Source organism: Ovis aries, chromosome 7 (assembly GCF_016772045.2).
Source record: "Ovis aries strain OAR_USU_Benz2616 breed Rambouillet chromosome 7, ARS-UI_Ramb_v3.0, whole genome shotgun sequence".
Lineage (NCBI taxonomy): Eukaryota > Metazoa > Chordata > Mammalia > Artiodactyla > Bovidae > Ovis > Ovis aries.
This window is the reverse complement of record NC_056060.1, coordinates 44,049,785-44,069,577: the sequence shown is the minus strand read 5'-3', so window position 1 is coordinate 44,069,577 and position 19,793 is coordinate 44,049,785. Positions and strand designations below refer to the sequence as shown.

The following is a 19,793-nucleotide window of genomic DNA, read 5'->3' as shown; positions in this document are numbered from 1 at the left end:
ATCGGGCAGAGTCCCCAAGTGTGTGGGAGCGTGGGAGGGTCCGGAGAGCAGCGGCGCTCCCAGGCCGCTTTGTGCTTCTGCGGGCGGAGGGTGGGCTGCGGGCGTCGCCGGGAGCGGGTCCGGCTGCGCCCTCGCGCCGGGTCTTATGCTCACCCGGCTGCCCGCCGGCGTCCGCCAGGTGTTCCGAGTGGAGGTACTGTGCCGCGGGCGCAGACACGTCGTGCAGAGGCGCTACAGCGAGTTCCACGCGCTCCACAAGCGGGTAAGGCTGCGCCCACCACCGACCACACACCCCGGCCCGGCTCCTGCCCGGCCCCCCGGAGGTCTCTGCCACCCCCATTACCTCCCCAGGCCCAGGAGAGCTCAGGTCTTGGACACAGACGTCCCCGCGGGCTGCGGAAAGGGTGCAAAGTTGGGCAGGTCCCAGCCTGTGCTCTTCGTGCCCCTGGGCGGCCGGTCTGGCGTCCTGGCTCTTGGGGGCGGGGCAGTTGGGGGCGCCTCTCGCTCTTGTCCCAACCGCCACTCACCACGCGGGTGTGTCTCAGGATAGAGCCTGAAGTTTGGGGGAGGTGGCGGCGGGGAGGACTGGGGAGGGCTCTTGGCTGGGATGAAGCGAGCTTGAGGGCTCCGCCTGGATGCTGTGATCGCACCGTGGTAACCTCCTGGCAGATCAAGAAACTGTACAAAGTGCCGGACTTCCCCTCGAAACGCCTGCCCAACTGGAGGACCAGAGGGCTGGAGCAGCGGCGGCAGGGCTTGGAGGCTTATATCCAGGTTTGTGTGGGTCTCACTCTATTGCCCCTCAGTCCACAGGACCAAAGTGGGGACCCAAGCAGAGAGGTGTGGGGACATGGGGTGAGAGGGACCCATATTTATCGGCGATACTTAAAGCCTCAATTTTCTAAACAGTAAGGGGCTCCTCCTGATGGCTCAGTGGTAAGGAATCGACCTGCAACGCAGGAGATACAGGTTCGAACTCTGGGTTGGGAAGGTTCCCTCGAGAAAGGAATGGCAACTCACCCCAGTATTCTTGCCTGGAGAATGCCATGAGCAGAGGAGCCTAGCAGGCTACAGTCTATAGTGTCACAAAGTCGGACGTGACCAAAGTGACTTGGCACTCGCGCACAATGGGTCTAAACGTCCCTCTCTGAACTGGTAGGTGATCCCAGTAAGATGCAGGCTTGTTCTCTTTCCCTCCAGAGTGAGATTGTGCGCTGCCCTCATGATAAGGGTGGAGGCCCTTCCCCTCTCTCCTGCACAGTTATGCCCGATTAGGCCAGGCAGGCTTCATGGGCCAATCTGTCACCTGGGGCTAGTGCTCAGCAGGGCCCTAGTTTGGTTTAATGCTTCGCTCTGGGTGTCTTGAACTTCTTTACCGGAAGGGCCCCAGGTTTTCATTTTGTACCAGGCTCTGCATATTACACGGCTCAATCTGATTACAGGTTTCCTCTGTTCTCTTCTCCAGGGCATCCTATATTTGAACCAGGATGTGCCCAAGGAACTACTGGAATTCCTGAGTCTTCGGCACTGGCCCACAGACCCCAAGGCTGGCAACTGGGGGTGAGCATCCATCCCTACAGGGGCCTGACATGGGAGGGGACCCAGGGCTGGGGGGTGGGGGCTCTCTGCAGCCAGCAGGTGAGGAGGCCAAGCCCCTTTCCTTCTCATATCTACTAGGCCATAGCCTGGTCCTTCCTGTTTGAGATATGACCTCCTTGGTCATTTTCTTGACCCAATGGAGGGGCTGTTCTCTGGAGCACCTTCGTTACCCTAGCTGCCTCCGGAACTGAGTCTGTTACAAATAGAAGCAGCAGTCCCCTGGGAGGTGAAAGTCTGGGCTTCCGCATCTCCACCCTTGCCTCAGGCTCCCCCAGGCAAGTTCACAGCCACTCTCTTCAGCTCCCTGGGGGAGTGCCTGCCTGGCAACAACGGGCAAGGCCGTCTCCATCTGCCCTGGGCTCCTGCTGCCCCCTTGTGGCCATGTGCTAAGGCCTCCCGCTTCCGGCCTGTCCCTCCTGATACCACTGCCCACTTTTCCCCGGTGGGTCCTTGGTGACATCAGGTCCTAGTCTCCATCCAACCCAAGACTTTTCTCTGCCTCCCCCTCCACTGTTCATGACCCCTTTTCTTCTTAGCTCGCAGCTGTATCACCGGCCTGTCGTCAGCTTCCCCATGGATCCTTACATTTGCATCCCATCCCCAGGTGAGATGGTTCCTCCTGACTTATAATCCTCATTTAGGGCCCAGGTAGCAGGGTGGGAATGAGGGTGAACTTGGTGTCTCCCAGCTTTCAGGATCCCGGGCAGCATCTCCCTATTGCCCTCCTTTGGGGCCACACCTCCCTGCTGCCCCTGTAGTCTTTGTATTCTCCAGGGACCTGCTGCTACTGCTAAGTCGCTTCAGTCGTGTCCGACTCTGTGTGACCCCATAGACAGCGGCCCACCAGGCTCCCCCGTCCCTGGGATTCTCCAGGCAAGAATACTGGAGTGGGTTGCTATTTCCTTCTCCAATGTATGAAAGTGAAAAGTGAAAGTGAAGTTGCTCAGTCGTGTCCGACTAGTAGCGACCCCATGGACTGCAGCCTTCCAGGCTCCTCTGTCCATGGGATTTTCCAGGCAAGAGTACTGGAGTGGGGTGCCATCGCCTTCTTGGGAGAAGGCACGGTGAAATGAGCTTGGCTCCCCTGCTCTCCATTCCTCACCAGCCTGGCTTTACCATAGATGTGAACAGAGTGAACTGGAAATGCCAAGGCCTCATTTGGGGTGGCCAACTGCTACCTGCTGCCTTGGCATGGGCTCCTCCTGTTCCCGGGAGTGGGGGGAGGGGTGGTGGCGGTGATGCGGGGAGGTGCCGTCCAGTTCCCCCCGCAACTCAGGGAGCTGCAGGCCACCCCACACCTTCTCTTGCCTGGCGGCCCCTACCCCTTCCTCCTGTTTTCCTTCTGTCCTAGAGCCTCTGCCCAATGTGGTGGTGCACGGCGTGCTCCAGGGCCTCTATGGCTTCAATGCCAGCATAGCCGAAGCCCAGCCGGAGGCCGCCCGTCACCCTGCTCCAATGCCACCGACGCCCTGACCAGCGCAGCTTTTAGGCCACCTGCCAGAACAATCATGTGCCTCAGTCCTCAAGCTGGGTCACCCTTGGCCTGGACCCAGGACTCACCAATCTCCACCCCTCTGGGCTCAGAACTCAGCTGCACTGGTATCTGAGGTAGCGGAATACTAGAACTTAGGGGCTAGAGCAGGGACAAGAGAGAGTAGGGAATCAAGGGAGAATTCCTTTATAACTTTCATAGCCCACCAATCTGCCTGCACTGCAGGACACTCAGGTTCGGGAAGATCCCCTAGAAAAGGGAATGGCAACCCACTCTAGTATTGCCTAGAGGACCCCATGGACAGAGGAGCCGAGTGGCCTACAGTCCATGGGGTTGCAAAGAGTCAGACACTGAGCGACCAGCACTTTCATGAAAAGGTGCAGGTGCATGCCCTCCCCTCCCCCTACACTAGGAGGAGGGGAGGGAGTGCAAAGGTTGAGGCTCAGCAGCTGGCGAAGTTTAAAAGCAAGTGGCAGAAGCTCCGCCTTGAGGTTTTGTGCACAACACCTGGGGAAGGGTGCAGGCGCCCGAGGAGGGGACTGGCACCACTGCCACAGGGGCCCCAGTCCAGCCGGCGCTAGACTTGGAAGGAGTTGCTGAAGGGCCGAGAACCCAGCGCATACACAGATTACTAAAAAAACACCATTTTTTTAATTGGTCAGTGTTGGTAGGAGTTTGTTACAAAACTGGGCCCGTGGAATGGGAGGGGAGGGGCCCGCCCCGTAAGATGCCAGCCCTGGGGCCGGCGCAGCACGGAGCCCTGCGGCGGGCTATCTTCACCCCTGGGAGGGCGACAGGGCCACACAGACAGTTGCTCAGAGGGAAGAGGCCCCTGGGGCCCTACTCTTTGGCAATGGCAAAGGGCTTCTCCACCTCGATCTTGCCACAGTCTGCGATCGTCACGTCCTTCAGAGGCTTGTCCCGACCATCTGTCTTGGTGCTCTCTACCTTCCGTACTACATCCTGGGGAGGAAGGCAGAGTATCAGGCCTGCCCCGCCAGGGGCACACGCACCAGTGTGCAGCTGGGAGGGCTGAGACCCACACGTGAGGAACAGCGTACAAACCATGAGGCACCAAAATCCCAGGGGCATCGTGACCGGTGCCCACCCGGGTCAGAGAGAATCCAGCTTTGACAACAGGGGGATGCAGAAGTTTTGATCCTCTGAAGTACCACCAGGCTGGGCTAGGGGTATGTTGGGGAGGAAGTGGGGGATGGGGAGTGGGTACCAAGTGGCTTCTCCAGGACAGTGTGTCCAGCTGGCCCTGTACAGCTAATGGTGGAGCCAGGACATGACTGTCTGAGTGACAGGCTGAAGGAGCTTTATCTGTGAAGCCTCAAAGGGGCCTCCTGGTCAGTCTCTGCCTGGGGCCTGGAGGAATTTAGAATTTGTGGGCAAGACTTCCCTGGTAGTCCAGTGGTTAAGAATGCACTTGCCCAGGGCAGAGGGCGCAGGTTCAATCCCTCACTGAGAAACTAAGATCCTGCATGCCACAGCTAAAACAAGAAAAAGAACTTGGGGGCATAGAGGTAGGCTGCTGATTCACAATTCACCCCAGATTTGCGCAAATAAAAAAACTGGTCTGAATCTATATGTTCCCTTCTGGGAAAGGGATAAAATACATGGATGCTCTGCCCTGGTCTTTGTCAGATCTCAGTGGGGTGGGAGTGGGGGTTGCCCAGGGATAGCCTCACAACCGCAAACTCACCATGCCCTCTAGAACTTTGCCAAACACTACATGTTTGCCGTCTAGCCAAGCAGTCTTGACTGTCGTGATGAAGAACTGGGAGCCGTTGGTGTCTTTGCCTGCGTTGGCCATGCTCACCCAGCCGGGCCCATAGTGTTTAAGCTTGAAGTTCTCATCGGGGAAGCGTTCACCGTAGATGCTCTTACCTGAGAAGAAAGAGTAGGTCAGGGAGCTAGGATGGGGGTGGTGGGCAGCAAAGCAGATCTCTGGGGTGAGGATTCTGGAGGCCCCACCTGTCCCCCTTGCCAGGCCAGGCTCCGGTGGAGGACGAGCACCCGCGCACCCGCGCACCCGCTTCCCACCCTCTGGCCCTGGAGCCAAACCATGGTGACAGGCAAAGTGGGCCAGGCGGCCAGGCTGAGTGCATAGTACACATGCCGCGAGGGCACAGCTGGATGGCTTTCAAGTCAGGCACATATTAGCAACGGCCCTGGATGTGGCCTCAGAGGCCTGCCGCGGAGACTTTAGTGGAGAAGAGGTGCTGGGCAGGATGCAGGGGGCAGGGGAGGGGAAGAACCCTCCAGAAAAGGACTGCTACAGCTGACCAGCTTTTCTTCCTAAGAGCACAGAAGATGCTGAGGAAGTGCCAAGCAGGAAGAGAGACGAGTGGGGAGGGGCTGCCATGTGCTTTCTGGAAAGTCAAGAGCCTCATGGACAACTGAATCCCAAAATAGAAGGTGTCTCTGAGTGCATGTACTATGTGTGTGGAGGGTCTGGGGCCTGGGAGCGAGACAGGAGCCAAGAGCACATCTCTACCCACCCCAACCTTCCAGAGAGCCCAACTTCAACTCCCAAAGCTAGGTCCCGGGGAAAACGCTGCACCCTCCTCTGTCCCTGTGAGAGTGTGCACTAGAGGCCCCAAGAAACCCAGCAGCAAAGGAGAGATTTTCACTTTGTTTTACCCAGCACCTTTCAAACTTATTTGCATATGAACCCTTTTTCTCCTCCTTCATGACAACCAGACAGAGAGCCTCTTGAGGATAGTTCTGGAGGGGAGTAGTGGGACCAAAAATAAGCTATTTTTATGTGTATTGTGAAATGTAAAAAGAAAATTGTCAACTCCTTAAGAAAAAAAGATTCCCATGTGAGAATCCTTTGTAAAACTCAGCCAACTGCAAGATTTTGACTACTGCTGCTATCCAGAAAACCCCCAAACCTATTCACTTAGCTCCCATCACTTTCCCAAGATACAAGGAGTCCCAAACTTCAATGGATAGCGAGGGCTGTAAACTCAACACACTTGGTCCTCTCTCTCCAGGCGTCGGTTGTTCTCTTAACGCGCCCCCTCTGCACGCTGTTGGTGCCGCCCTCTCCCCCGCCCTCTCTTCCCGTGCCCGCTCCCTGCACTGCAATCACAGCTGAGGCTCAGAGTGGGAACGGGGTGCCAGAGGACTGGTGCAAGCATCTGACACATTAAACAAAACCCATCCCTCATCCTCAAAGATAATGAAGGCAAGATGCACAAGATACCCTCGCTGGGAAGCAGCAGTGCTGGAGTTCAAACCAAGGTGGGCTGGTTCTCGAATCTCTGCTCTTACCCTGTAGGAATCCTCCCTGGGTTCACGCTCACACTGCTCGATGCACGGGCGGTTGTACCAACCCCCTGCCAGTCTGCTGCTCCTGCGCCCATGTCCTGAATCCACCACATTATCCCTCAAAACTCCCCTGCCAGCAGACCTTGCTCCCATTCAAGTCTTCAGCAGATCTTCACTCTATGGAGGACAAAGCCCTGGGGCCTGGGCCTGGCCCCGGCCTGCCACTCTGGGCTCCTGGTGGGAGCTCCACTTCCACCCTCCTGACCCACCTTCGACCAAGCCCCTGCCGCAGAGCTGAACGCATGCCTTAACCCTGCCTCTTCCTTGCCCATTCAAATTCTCCCCAGTCAGGACCCAGCTCAAATCCTCATGTTTGCAAGCCTATTTCTTGATCACCTTGGCCCAAAGTGGGCTTCCTTGGTGGCTCAGACAGTAAACAATCTGCCTGCAATGTGGGAGACAATTCCTGAGTCAGGAAGATTCCCTGGAGAAGGGAATGGTTACCTACTCCAGTACTCCTGCCTGAACAATTCCATGGACAGAGGAGCCTGGCGAGCTACAGTCCATGGGGTTGCAAAGAGTCAGACACGACTGAGCGGCTATCACTTTCACTTGGCCCTAAGTGAGTCCTCCACCTGTCAGCGCTTTGAGGATGGCTGGCTTTCCTTACCACTCGCAGGGCGCTGCACACTCAAAATCTCACCTCACCACCCCCAGCACCCCCAGCTCCTGACACCCAACTCTACAGACGAGGAAACTGAGGTTCAGAGGCCTTGCTTGCCTGCGGTCACAAAGTGTGAAGGTGGCCGACACTCAACAGCGTGTCACCCGTGAATGCAGTGCTTTGTATCATGGCTGCTTGTCCTTCTCGTCCAGCCAACCATGACATCTTGTGTCACTTTCCTAGTGATTTCTCCTAGTTCTTCCCACCGAAATGGTAAACAACTTGAGGGCAGAGCATGAGCCCTAAAAGCTGTGTCACAGCCTGTTTGTGACTTTTCAGGGACTGGAAGTGAAAGTGAGCTGCGGTCCCACTGACTTTGTTTTTGTTTTGTGTCCTCAGCACCCACCACAGAGCCTGGCCCCGTCAACACTGGTCGGCTGGGTGAGCTGCAGCTGCGGTCCGAGAGAACGACAGGCTGTACACCCAAGTGTGGTGACACCTGCGGCTTAGTCCAGGGTGTCCGTCTGTCCTACTGTGCAAAGAGTGCAGGGGTCAGACCGGCAGCTCTTGTCAAGTGCTCTCTGGTGAGAGACTGCCAAGGAAAGCAATTTCTCTCAGTCCTGTTGGGGCCTCCAAGGTCAGCACACGAGTTTTGCATACCTGACCTACAATCACCTACAGGTATGTTTTGCTTTGCTTCCCTCCCCTCAGCAGGTACAGTGGGGAATGTCAGAGGCTAAATCAGCATGTTGGCCAGCTGCGCAAAATGCTCCTACGTCTGCCTGAAACCCATTCTTCCCTCTCCTCTGTACTGGGTTCCCTGGCCCTCCCGCCCTGGGGGCTGCCCTGAGACACCCCTATGCCCAGAGGACTTGAGGTTACCTCCAGTGCCATCTCCCCGGGTGAAATCTCCACCCTGGATCATGAAGTCCTTGATCACACGATGGAATTTGCTGTCTTTGTAGCCAAATCCTTTCTAGAAAAAGGGATAGGAAGGTGAGAACGTGGCATGAGGCACAAGGCAGACACTAGACAGGCCCTGTAGAAGAGAAAGCCCTGCCGCAGATCCATCCTTCAACATGCTACTGGGTGACTAGTGACCAAAGTCCAGGCCAGGAAAGGCGAAGATCCCACATTCCTTGGCCTTTATACAATTCCCCTTCACATAATGCCTCCCTTCACATAATGCCTCTAGCTTTCCCTTTTCATTTCCTAATCTACTCATAGGAAGAAACTGACAAATTTCAAAGAAACTGACAGAAAAAAAAAAATTACCTGCTGATGCAACAGAAAGCTGGAATGCAAACTTTCTTAAATGAGGAATTCAGTTCCTTAAAATCTGGAAAGCTCTGGGCCTCTCACTCTGGTCCAGAGGCCACAAGCTAGTTTCCCTAGATGTTTCCTTCAGTTACTCAAAGATGAATAATCAAGATCTCAAAGATGAAAAATTTTCTCCAAAAAAAGAAAAATTCTAATTCTGGATTTAGTTTTTAAAACTCTCGCAAGATGCGGTACTCCTGGATTCCCAGGGCCAGAGGGTGCAGCTGGCGCTCTGCAAGGCCCACTGCTATGGATGGGCCACGTTCTGCAGGTCAGTTTGCTGTCACCCTACTTGCCAAACTTCACCGCCTTTGAGTATGGCTACCCTGCCACTTACCTCTCCTGTAGCCAAGGCCACAAAATTATCCACTGTTTTTGGAACAGTCTTTCCAAAGAGACCGATGACCACCCGGCCTATATCTTCATCTCCAATTCGCAGGTCAAAGTACACCTGAGGAAAAAGGCCATTTAAAACTTAGCATCTTAAAAGGGATCTTCCTAGGGAATGAAGGGCCAAGAAACTACCTGGAAGATGGTAGAGAAAACAGAACCATATTTTAATAGCAGTGTTTCTGCATCTGATTTTGGTGGCGACAAAAACCTCACGAAAATCTAATGAATGCTCCATATGTTAGTTTACACTCTCTTTTCACTACTGGGTAACAACCTTTGCTCTAAATAAATAATGGGCCCAGATTCTAAAATTTAACATCAAAAAACCATAAAGAGAGGAGCCACTTGGCCCTAAACCACTAAACCACCTAAACCACTCAGGTTTAAACTACACTGCTGTGCTTTGGAATTGGAAGTGACTAAAATCTGGCCTAAGAAGAGAAAGGACTAACAATTTGGCAGACAAGATCTTTCACCATTTCCCTAGCACCAGGGGTATTTGCAAAGTCTGCAAGCCCGGCCCCAGCTGCGCATGCTGGGTCAGGGCCGGGCGATCGGGGAGGGTCCGCGTCATTCTCCTGTCTGAAGGCGAGAGGATCGCCCAGGTACCAAGAGGCCACAGTAGGGAGACTAGGGAGGGGCAGAGCCAAAGCCGAGGACACCCAGGCCCAAGCTCCGGACACATGTAACCAGCTGGGCCAAGGCCTGAACACTGGAGGCGAGGACGGGCCTCGCCAGGCAGGTCTGGAGAGGGGAGGCCAGACCTTGACAGTGACTTTGGGCCCCTTCTTCTTCTCATCGGCCGCGGATGGTCCAGGCAACAGCAAGAAGAAGACGGAGCCCACAACCAGGGCGGCGACGAATAGGACCTTCATGTTCCGCTCCGAGAGGCGCAGCATCCACCGGGAGAAGCTAGCGCGGCCCGGGCGCCAAGGCCGGAAGAGGGTGGGGATGCGGCGACGTGTGACCCAGCGCCTCCACCGAGGGCATCCGGGGGGGCCCGGGGCTCCTGCACGACTCCGAGAGGGAGGCGGGCCCCATTTCCCCCCCTCTAGTTGGGCGCCGGATGGTAGGTCTCGACGCGGGGCGGAGCCCGGCTCGCCGACTGGGGCGGGCGGAGACGCCGGCTCGTGGGTGGCTGCCACGTTACTGCAGCCTCATTGGCTCCGTAGCTCGCTGATACCTATCAATGGGAAGAGATCAGCGGAAGGCGGCACCGCCTCCAAAAGCCCAGGGATTGGGCTGCTGAAGAGACTACAAGCCCCAGCAGACAGAGCCAGTGGCCTGCCCCGCCTTTATGGGAGTGGAAGTCGTTTGGCAGTTGGTGACCAATGCTTTAGGTTAGGAAGTCTGTGGATGGGGCAAGAAGACACTGGTCCGTGTGGGCCAAAGACTAGTCACCACCGAATTGGGTTTGAGTGTGATAACCTTCAAAAACTCAGGGTACTCACCGTATAACCTTCCCAGGTGGCTGAGATGGTAAAGAATCTGCAGTGCAGGAGACCTGGCCTCCATCCCTGGGTCGGGAGAATCCCCTGGAGAATGGAATGGCAGCCACTCCAGTATTCTTGCCTGGGGAATCCCATGGACAGAGGATCCTGGCCCGCTGTTGCACACTGAGAAAAACTGTTTACCAAGCTAGTTTTCAAAGCAGCCTTTCACCAAAAGAGGAACTAATGCTAAAATAGCCTTCTTCCACCAGCGACCCCTCCCCCCAATCCCCGACTTTTGGGGAAAAAACAAGCTTGATGGATACCGTGCTCTCAGTATGAAGTTTTTCTTTCATGATGATTTTTTTTTTTTTTTTTTTGACTGTGCTGGGTCTCCAGTGCTGCCCAGGCTTTTCTCTAGTTGTGGTTAGCGGGAGCTACTCTTACGGTGAGTGGGCTTCTCATTTCCGGTAGCTTCTCTTGTTGCATTAAAGGGGCTCTAGGGCGTGCAGACTTCAGTAGTTGAGGGTCCCACGCTTTAGAGCACAGGCTCCGTAGTTGTGGCGCATGGGCTTAGTTGCTTCTCACATTTTCCCTGACCATTGGCGGGCTTCCCCTGTGGCTCAGCTGGTAAAAGAATCTGCCCGCAATGCGGGAGACCTGGGTTCAATCCTTGGCTTGGGAAGATCCCCGGAGAGGTGAAAGGCTATCCACGCCAATATTCTGCCCTGGGGACTTCCACGGGCTGTATAGTCCATGGGGTCGCAAAGAGTTGGACATGACTGAGCGACTTTCGCTTTCACTCCTGCATTGGCAGGCGGATTCTTTACCACTGAGCCTCCAGGGAAGCCCTCTAATGATCATCTTACAGGTGTTTTTCATTAGTGAAGGAAGACCATTTAAGTAGTATTGAGTGGTAATAAAAAAAAACTGGAACCAGACAATCTTGGCCAGATTGGTGGTTGTGCTGTATATGCACTGGTGATTTTAGATTGTTACATAGTTACATCATAGTTACACCTTCTGTCTGTACTGATGTTCATTAGCAGAGCAGAATTACAAAGCTGCCATTTCCTAGTTGTTTCAGAGCAGATCTTAACTTCCTGGTATTCTAGCACTGAAGAACCACAGGGATACAGCAAACTAGTAAGTGATGAATGTCCAAATTCTTCCAGAAATGTTTATCTTTAAAGTGACGCACTGGCTAGGGCAATGTTCAACCCAAGAGAATGATGCAAGAATGTGAAAATATCAGGCATTATTTTCATTCCTGGAGCCTTCAATCATATTGAAGTTAGTCCTAGCTGGATACTTGGTTACAAATGAACCAGGAGAGGTTAAAACCAAACCAACCAACCCAAACAAGCAAAATTAGCCAAGAAAGGTAAGACATTTTATTTTACATACAAAAAGGGTGCAAATTGAGTCCTTTCCTCCCCAGAGTGGTGAAGAGGTATACTTAGAGATCACATTTGTGTTTTCCATGGTGCCCTAGGAAATGGGCTGCTCTGAGATAATATCAAGACCCATTTCCATTGACTTCAAAGAAGGCTACTTCCTCCGCAGAGGAGTTTTTACTAAATGGTGTACAAATCTCTCTCCTGGAGGAACCATTTCAAATACACCTGAAATTGACATTCATGTTTAAAAATACTACAAGTTTCATTTTCACAGCTGAGCTTTGCAGACCAGTGCCAGGGTTTATGAAACAATATTATGTATCTAAAATAAAAGGTTAAAAAAAAAGGCATTTAACAATAATCACATCCACACATCAATTAAAACTGATTTCCACAGCTGATTTATACATTATCTAGTCTTAAAAAAAAAAAAACTGCAAGCAACATCCCAACATCTTTTTAAAAGTACAATGGGCAAAGATGTAATAAACAGACAAAATAATAATATAATAAATTAGAGCATGTATACATCCAATGGGAATTGAATCAACATTATTTTCCATGGCGGGGGTGGGGGAAGCTTATAATATTTTTGGTTTCATCTTTTTTTTTCTGTTTATTCTTCTGCTTGATAAATGGGGCTACACTAGAAACTCACTTGTTTCTTGTTTACTTCTGAAAATATTCAGGAACACATGGTCCAGCAGCCTGGGCTTTTTTTTTTTTAAGGTGGGCTGTCTTCATGGAAATGAAATGGACACAGATGAGCGCTGGCATGTGCACACACACACACACAGAGGCATACAAATGCAACCGCACACACCCATCTGTATAGTCCTCCCCTTCCCTCACCCCTCCCCACCAAGAAATGGCTCATCTTCCTGAGACATTCCTAACAGATTGATAAGCCTCTTAGAAAAGCTTTCCATGTAAGGGCTGGCCTGGGATTTGGTCTGGAGCTCATGAAGGGGAACACTGAAAATGTCTCACCTGCTCTGAAAGAGGGGATTTGCGGGAACGGGGCAGTCAGGACAGCTGTCCTCTTGTGTGTTACCGGGACGACTGCATGACATCCCCACTTCTTACCATGGACGAAGGTGGTGATGGCACTGGGAAGATGATCATGAGTACAAGAAGAAAAACAGCAAAATAAATTCCGTCCACAGAACTGAGATTTTTATAACATGGAGTTTGGTAACCAAACTAGAAATATATGGAGTACACGTTCACTTTCTTCCTTTGTAATACAAGCTGAGCTACAAATACACACTGGAGTGGACTTCTTGGTTGCTTTTTTAAGGAAGTATGTCAACTACTACTGTCTATACCCAGGGAACCTACTTACTATTTTGAATACAATGGAGAAACCTTTTGCACTCAGTCACCTGCAAAAGGAATTAGGAAAAACAGATTTTTAAGACTGCTTAATTGATCAAAGATTTCCAAGATTCCTTACCTGTGGCTAAAACACTGCTTAAGATGCTGCCAACCCTCAAAAGGGCCATGGTTTCCTTATTCATAAACAAAATCACTCCCTTTCCCCACCAAAAAAAATACAACCCACAGGCATCCCATTTTGATTCCTAGCAAACCATAAGGAGGAAGACTGGGAGGCAGGACCTTCCTGGAGCCCTGAAGTTGGCAAAAGCAAGAACCCCAGAGAAAAGTGCCTGTTGCTCACATCAATCCAGATGGGGTGCCGAGTCATCCTGGCCCCCTAAAGGTTTCTAAAGGAATTCCTAAAGGAATTCATCTGCCCACCTTGGATCAATGGTGGGGATGGTGGCAGTGGCCTAGCAAAGGCAATGCTGGCTGTATGGCACAGCAAGCTCCTGATCTGAGAAATTCTAGCCCTAACATGGCTCTGACACGGGAGACAACACTGGCAGAGCAGTTCACTGAGAATGAAATCTGGTGTCAATGTGGGAACAGAAGAGGCGACTGGGACACAAGAGGCATATAGACATGCATTAAATGAAGATCAGTTTCTTTAGAGGAGATTCTTTCTAGGCTGCCATGAAAGCACTTATTTTTGAAAACTGCAGGCCATGTGGCTCACTGGAAGAGAGACAGGTTGTCTTTTGCATAAAAAAGGTTAAGGCTATGATCTTTAGTAACCACTCTGACATAATGTCACCCTCACTTATTTCTGTTCAACAAAAGTGGTTACTAACACTGAGAACCAACACTGAATATGTACTCCCAACATACATTTCCAGTGAACTAAGTTGGAAGGTACTTTCGAGGAGATGGACACCTCTTCTGGCTAATGGCAGGGGCTATTTCTATGAACTTGGAGTTCACTGAGAATGAACAGGCAATCAACCCTTCTCCTGGAAAACAGCTATCTGCTGTTACCCCTGCATTCCAAAGTACAGTGGGGCTTTAACTGAAGGCCAACCTAGTCACCTTTCTACCTTCCCAGACCGTTTCCTCCTGGACAGACCCCAAATGGCAGTTATGAGAGCACGCTGCTGCTGGCACACGCTCCATCCCTGCAGAGCCATCTGGAGTGAGATCTCTGAGGAATGCCAAGGGATGCACAGCAAGTGGTTGACCCTTACGTGCTTAGACTGTACAGACACGGTCACGCTCTAGTCACAAGGGAGGACCGTTTACATCTTGGCGGATTCCTGGCCTGCTTGCCTCAATCTGTTCAGGATGCAATCTGAAGGACAGCAGGGCTTGGGAGAATCCCAGCTGTTGTTAGTGCTTAACGCTAACTCAGCAACAACTGCATCAGTCCTGAAGAAGACCCCTAGGTATCATGGCTGTCAAGTGGGGGAAGTGCACGGACTATGGAGCAAGTGGATTTGGGTGGGCAGTAAGTGCAGGGAGTGCCCATGCCAGAGGACCTGGCCAAGAAATGGACATAAGCAACGATAGCAACAGGGCTGAGGCGGCAGCCCTGATAGGATGTGCTGATGGGGAGGGAACTGATGGCCAAATTACTCCTTATGTACTCTTTTTTAAAGATCACAATAGAATCTCTCAGGGGTCTGGAACCACCCTGGAGTGCCAATGGCCCTGGGAGGATCACCATTACTTGGCATGCCAGAAAAATTTGGGTGTTTCACTTTTGTTATGAAAAATCAAATATCTGATAAGAGGTTTGTGGGAGGCTGAGGGTGAGAATAGTGCATTAGGAAGAACCCCCCACAACTGCTCAGGCTCAGTCCCCCAAGAGCCAGCCTTTAAAACAAACTTGCTGCTGCTGCTGCCAAGTCACTTCAGTCATGTCCGACTCTGTGTGACCCCATAGACAGCAGCCCACCAGGCTCCCCCGTCCCTGGGATTCTCCAGGCAAGAACACCAGAGTGGGTTGCCATTTCCTTCTCCAATGCATGAAAGTGAAAAGTGAAAGTGAAGTCACTCAGTCGTGTCTGACTCTTGGTGACCCCATGGACTGCAGCCTACCAGGCTCCTCCATCCATGGGATTTTCCAGGCAAGAGCACTGGAATGGGGTGCCATTGCCTTCTCCATAAAACAAACTTAAGACCCTCCAAAAGTCATAAATCCAGCTTCAAGAGGGCCCGCCCTGCAGCCAAGCTGGGAACTACCCTTGCTTTCCTTGTGGAAGTGGGGAGGCACCTAGTGGACTATGGAAGGCCAGAGATGCTCCAGACTTCACCACTTGCCCTTGCCCTCCCTTGAGAAGCAAGGCCTTTTCTATACTGGGATGTGGAAGGTAAAGATTCTCTACAGGAAGTTAAGAGTTACCCAAATTGAGAAGTTACCCAGATGCCAATTGAGAAACTAAGTTTCAGTGACAATGCCTGAACCACCAGCTAATGTCAAGGAAGCAAACCCCAACATTCAAAATTCTTGTGGGGAAGGGATGTGTCCCTGCATCTCCCAGCCATTCTGTTTCATTTACAGGAAAATTTCTTTTAAAAAATTAAAGGTCACAATCTTTACATTAGCTAGGCAAATTTGAAGCCAATGAAGTGGTCTTTCCTAGCCAAGGCCCAGTGGAACACAAGTGAAGCCCAGTAACTGTTCCTCTAAGATACATCAAGGGACCCGTCATGGAAAATATCAACTACCAGAAAGTAGGCCCACACCCTCCAGTCCAAAAGACAGCTCTACACTTCAAGCCAGAGGCACTACTATGTTCCCCAAACCCCCTAGACTAAGTCACCAGTCACTCTCCCCCATGGTTAGCTCTCTCTACCCCCAGATACAAGACCTCATTCTCTGATGGACTGAATCCTTTCTCCTCGATCACCTCTGGAATGAGAAATCACTACTTGGATAAGCCACTCAACTCAAATGAAAATCAAGATGAGGAGATTAACTCCACACACTGCTGACTTTTCAAGCAGTGAATGAGGAACTGAGACCCTTCACGGCAGCACGTCGTGTGTCTACAGCATGGGGGATGTGGAGAGTGGACGGGGGAGAACAGGCTCTAGACATGTGGCTATCTAGAAGGAGTCAGCGTCCAAGTGAGAAGATAACTTCACACCTTTCATTTCGGTCTCCTTTCCCCTGGAATTTCCCCTGCACTCACCAGCCCAGCCCCTCCTGTTCACTCAGAGCCCCAGGCACTGAGTCCTAAGCCTGCTGCTGCGGGCCTGCTGGGAGAAGACCTGCAGATGCTTGGTTTCTGCTAAGGCAGGCAGGCCAGCCCAAATGCTGGAACCCATCTACTGGGACAGAGTACACACCAATTTTATTTCCTGGCCCCTGTGATGAGCCAAATCCTGAGGTTTCCTCTGGCAGTTGGAAGGCAGGATCACTTTCCTCCTTCTTGTCCACTAAGTGGCAATATGGTGGTGGCTGTTTCATCACTAATTTTGTCCCCCGAGTCACTAAAGAAGTCACATGGCTATCTAGTTGGAAGTCCCTGGCAGTGAAGGAAACAGGTATTTCCGGTTTTGTTAAGCATCTCCTTCTCTGGGATGAACTGTCTCCTGGTCGCAGTCTGGCTTGGCCGGCTCCTCTCACGTGCTGGAGAGCAAGACTGTCCAAACTGCAGGCTGATGAGGTCAAGAGGCTCTGGGAGGGACATTCTTCAGCAGCCGAGAAGATGAATGAAAATTCAAGTATGTTTCCCTGCCAACCTGAGTGTTCACTCAGAAGGGCAGAGTTTGGCTCCTCCTCTTCCGGGTGCTGCAGACCCCGCCCTTTCCATGGAGAATGTCCTCGACCCACGTTCTCTCTGCAGGGCTTGGCTGGCCCCATCCCCCTCCAAACAGAAAAAAAGTAAAAAAAATCCCAATATAACCAGACACAATATGCATCTGCCATGGTTCTTTTTTGTGTTAAAACAACAACGACAACGAAAAAGAGGGGGGAAAAAAACAACTAAAAGTGCAGTAAAGTCAGTCTTTTCCTTTGCTCAGAACAACTTGCAACGTTCTACTACTACTGTCTGGAGAACAGAGTCCGCCTGTCAAGAAAGCTGAGAGCGCCAACACGCAGGGACAGTAGACTGCAGATTTCTCACAGCTTGCGTGCTACAGTGTAACTTCACAAGAGGGAAGGAGGGAGTAACCTGCACCCCACGGCCAGCTGGGGGTGGAGGCTGCACAGGCACGGAGAGGGAGCTGCGCCGCCAACACAGCTGGTGGGCGGAGAAGGTCCTTCTCCAGCTCTGGCCTGCACCTTCCTCCCACCTTCTTGGCCACACCCCCGGCCTCTTAAACTCCTTCAGCAGACAAAGCCTTCAGCTCATTAGCTTGTGTGCTGGAGAGGGTTGAGGGTGGGGCAAGAACCAGGAGTAAACTAAGGGGTGGGAAGAAAATAGTAGTCCTTGAGTTTTTGTGAATGACACCTTCACTGTAAACAATAGGAAGGAGAGTCAACCAGGCAGCCCAGAGGGCAAGCAGTGGAGGACCTGCGGCTCTGGGACCTGCTCAGAGCCTTAGGCAGGTAGCGGTGGCCACTGACCCACTGGGCCTTGGCTGCCCACACTGGCTCCTTCTGGGGGCATCTGTTTTCTTCTTTTTGGTTTGAATCTCCACCCTCCCCCCACAGAGGAGTCCCTTCCAATGAGAAATGGCAGGAGCTGCGGGTGCAATCGAGTCAGAGTCCCCAAGGCCTGAGGACTCCTGGGAGGCACTGGTCACTTGTGGCGCTGGGTGGTCTTCTTCCTTTTCCTCTTAAAGAAGCAGCAGCACCTGGAGCACAAGAAGATCACAAGTCAGCCTGCAGCTGCCCACAGCTTCCTGCCTGCCTCTGTGGACTGCACCCACCCACAGGGCCGCCCACCACCTACGGTGCGCATACTGGAGGCAGTGGGCAGTGGAAAGCCAAAGGAAACAGCTACTTTACTGCAAACCCTATCATCGAAGGGCTGCAGGCAGGGCGGGGCTCAGGCAGGCGTTTTTGAAAGGATGAAGACGGCTTCTTTCCTAGTCTAACACCTCAACCTGCCATCTTTCTTTACACTGAACCAAGGCTGGGATCCTCAAAGATGCACTGTTTGCCACTTAATACAAGAGGCAAAATTATTTAATGCGACTTTAGTGGTCAGCAGGTATGGAAGCTAAACTAAGGCCAAACAAATACCAAGAAAAATATGACGTCTGGAACTCTAGGAGGCCCTCGTGATGCTACCAATGAAGGATTAAGGATTCTCTCTGCCCTCCATCCCCAGCCCTGGTCAGCTACCTGGTGTAGGCAGGAGAAGCCCTGACCCTAATAACTGGCTGAGCCCAGATCTCTTGACTGAAATCAGCACACTCCACTCTTCATTTGGAGGATCAGTGCCTCAGTTCAGGAAGCAGCAGGTTGCATGGTCCTTCTCAGCCAGCTCTCTGAGGCTGCTGCTGGGCCAGACTGGGTTCAAGGACCGACCCTGTTTAGGGTGGTGGGTTGGGCCTCATCCCTTCATAAGCCCTCCAAGAGCTGCCTCCTGGGTGACAGCCACAGCTCTGCCACATCCCTGGGCTTGGGTAACCCCCTGCCCCAGGACAGCAGTCTTTGGAACCGGAAGTCGCTCTTGCTCAGGCAGTGACTATTCCAGAAGAGCGTGAAGAGGGTTGTGACACAGCTGGTACAAAAGACGTCCTTTCCAGGAAGCTGATGCATAAAAAATGAGAATGCCAGGGGCAGAAAGTGGCGAGTGAGTCAAAGATGCCAGATGATGGAGGGTAGAGAAGCTGGAAGTGTAACTCAGGATTGCTGGATCCTTGAAAGAAAAGTTTTCTCAGAAACTGTCTTTGGCTCTTTTGCCTAATCCTTTTGGGTTTAACATCAAAAGTATTCACAAAGAAATAAAGTGCTGTTGCTTACTTCCCTGAGCCCCTAAGTCCTCCGCTGTAGCTCAGATTCCTTCCTTTTTCAGTCAGACCCATTGGTATTCCCATACCCAATGGACTAGTTATTAAAAATTTGGATAAAGTGTCTTCCTAGAATGCAGAAATTGATGTTTACACAGAAAAACGATGGGCTTTAACCATATCTGAATGAATTAAACACGGAGATGTTGGAAATAGGTGGTTAAAGAGAGGCTTAAAAAAAAACTTTTTGAACAATTTTTTAAAAATACTGTTTTGTTAAAAAAAAAAACAACACAACATTTTATTTATTTACTTAGGGCATGCTGGGTCTTTGTTCCTGCCTGAGGGCTTTCCCTAGTTGCAGTGGGCAGGCTTCTCATCTCAGTGGCATCTCTTTTTGTGGCTCGTGGGCTCTAGGGCTTCAGTAGTTGTGCTGCCATGAGCTTAGCTGCCCTGCAGCATGTGGAATCTTCCCAGACCAGGGTCGCACCTGTCTGTGGCCCCTGCATTGGTAGGGAGATTCTTAACCATTGGACCACCAGGGAAGTCCTTAAGAGAGTCTTAAAAAAGATTTTCTAAGAGTATGATGACACATGAGATGTACTATTACTGAGTGGCAATACAGTCACTAAACAAAGTGTCCTTTGTATTTAGAGACTGCATAATTTCTTTTAAATAAAAATTACTAACACTTTTGATTATTTTCAGTCCTTAATGGAATATCCTTGGGGAAGGATTAAAAAAAAAGAAGGGTCTTGTTTTTGTATATACGCTTTAGAAAACAGACATTTTTCAAGGTGAATGTCCAGAAATTATTAAATAAGGTGAATGAAATCTCATGGGAGCACCAATATTCCAGTAGAGCTACCTGTTCCCTGTTGACCATGATTTTCAGAGGGATCACTAGCATTTAAGTCAATTTCTATTATTCTCTTCGGAGGGTACTAAGATAATGATTTTGTGTTTTTAAGTAAGGGCAATCA

General features: G+C 51.5%; 3 protein-coding genes across 11 annotated transcripts in view; 1 reads left to right on the top strand and 2 right to left on the bottom strand.

The window, feature by feature from the left end:
• SNX22 (sorting nexin 22) overlaps window positions 1-19,793 on the top strand; it is a 30,201-nt gene that overhangs the window by 319 nt on the left and 10,089 nt on the right. For 2 of the 6 annotated variants that reach the window (XR_006060375.2, XM_060417786.1), the window contains exons 2-6: window positions 179-262; window positions 670-774; window positions 1,466-1,560; window positions 2,136-2,203; window positions 7,437-7,718. Coding sequence is in view for 5 of the 6 variants with exons in the window: in XM_060417786.1 (XP_060273769.1) it covers window positions 179-262; window positions 670-774; window positions 1,466-1,560; window positions 2,136-2,203; window positions 7,437-7,718 (634 nt within the window). In the remaining variant the exon portion in view is untranslated. The other 4 variants (XM_042252334.2, XM_042252333.2, XM_027971755.3 and 1 more) reach the window with 4 other exon arrangements.
• Window positions 3,720-9,674, bottom strand: PPIB (peptidylprolyl isomerase B). Its single transcript, XM_004010536.6, has 5 exons — window positions 9,515-9,674; window positions 8,695-8,808; window positions 7,920-8,013; window positions 4,800-4,984; window positions 3,720-4,054 (listed from the first exon to the last, which is right to left on the bottom strand). Exons 1-5 carry the CDS (start codon window positions 9,647-9,649, stop codon window positions 3,932-3,934), a joined length of 651 nt encoding a protein of 216 aa, XP_004010585.1. The 5' UTR covers window positions 9,650-9,674; the 3' UTR covers window positions 3,720-3,931.
• Window positions 11,552-19,793, bottom strand: part of CSNK1G1 (casein kinase 1 gamma 1) — a 153,018-nt gene continuing 144,776 nt past the window's right edge. For all 4 annotated transcript variants that reach the window (XM_004010535.6, XM_012181371.5, XM_042252332.2 and 1 more), the window contains one exon: window positions 11,552-17,706. In XM_004010535.6, coding sequence (XP_004010584.1) covers window positions 17,652-17,706 — 55 coding nt within the window. In that variant the 3' untranslated portion in view covers window positions 11,552-17,651. The remainder of the gene's footprint in view (window positions 17,707-19,793) is intronic.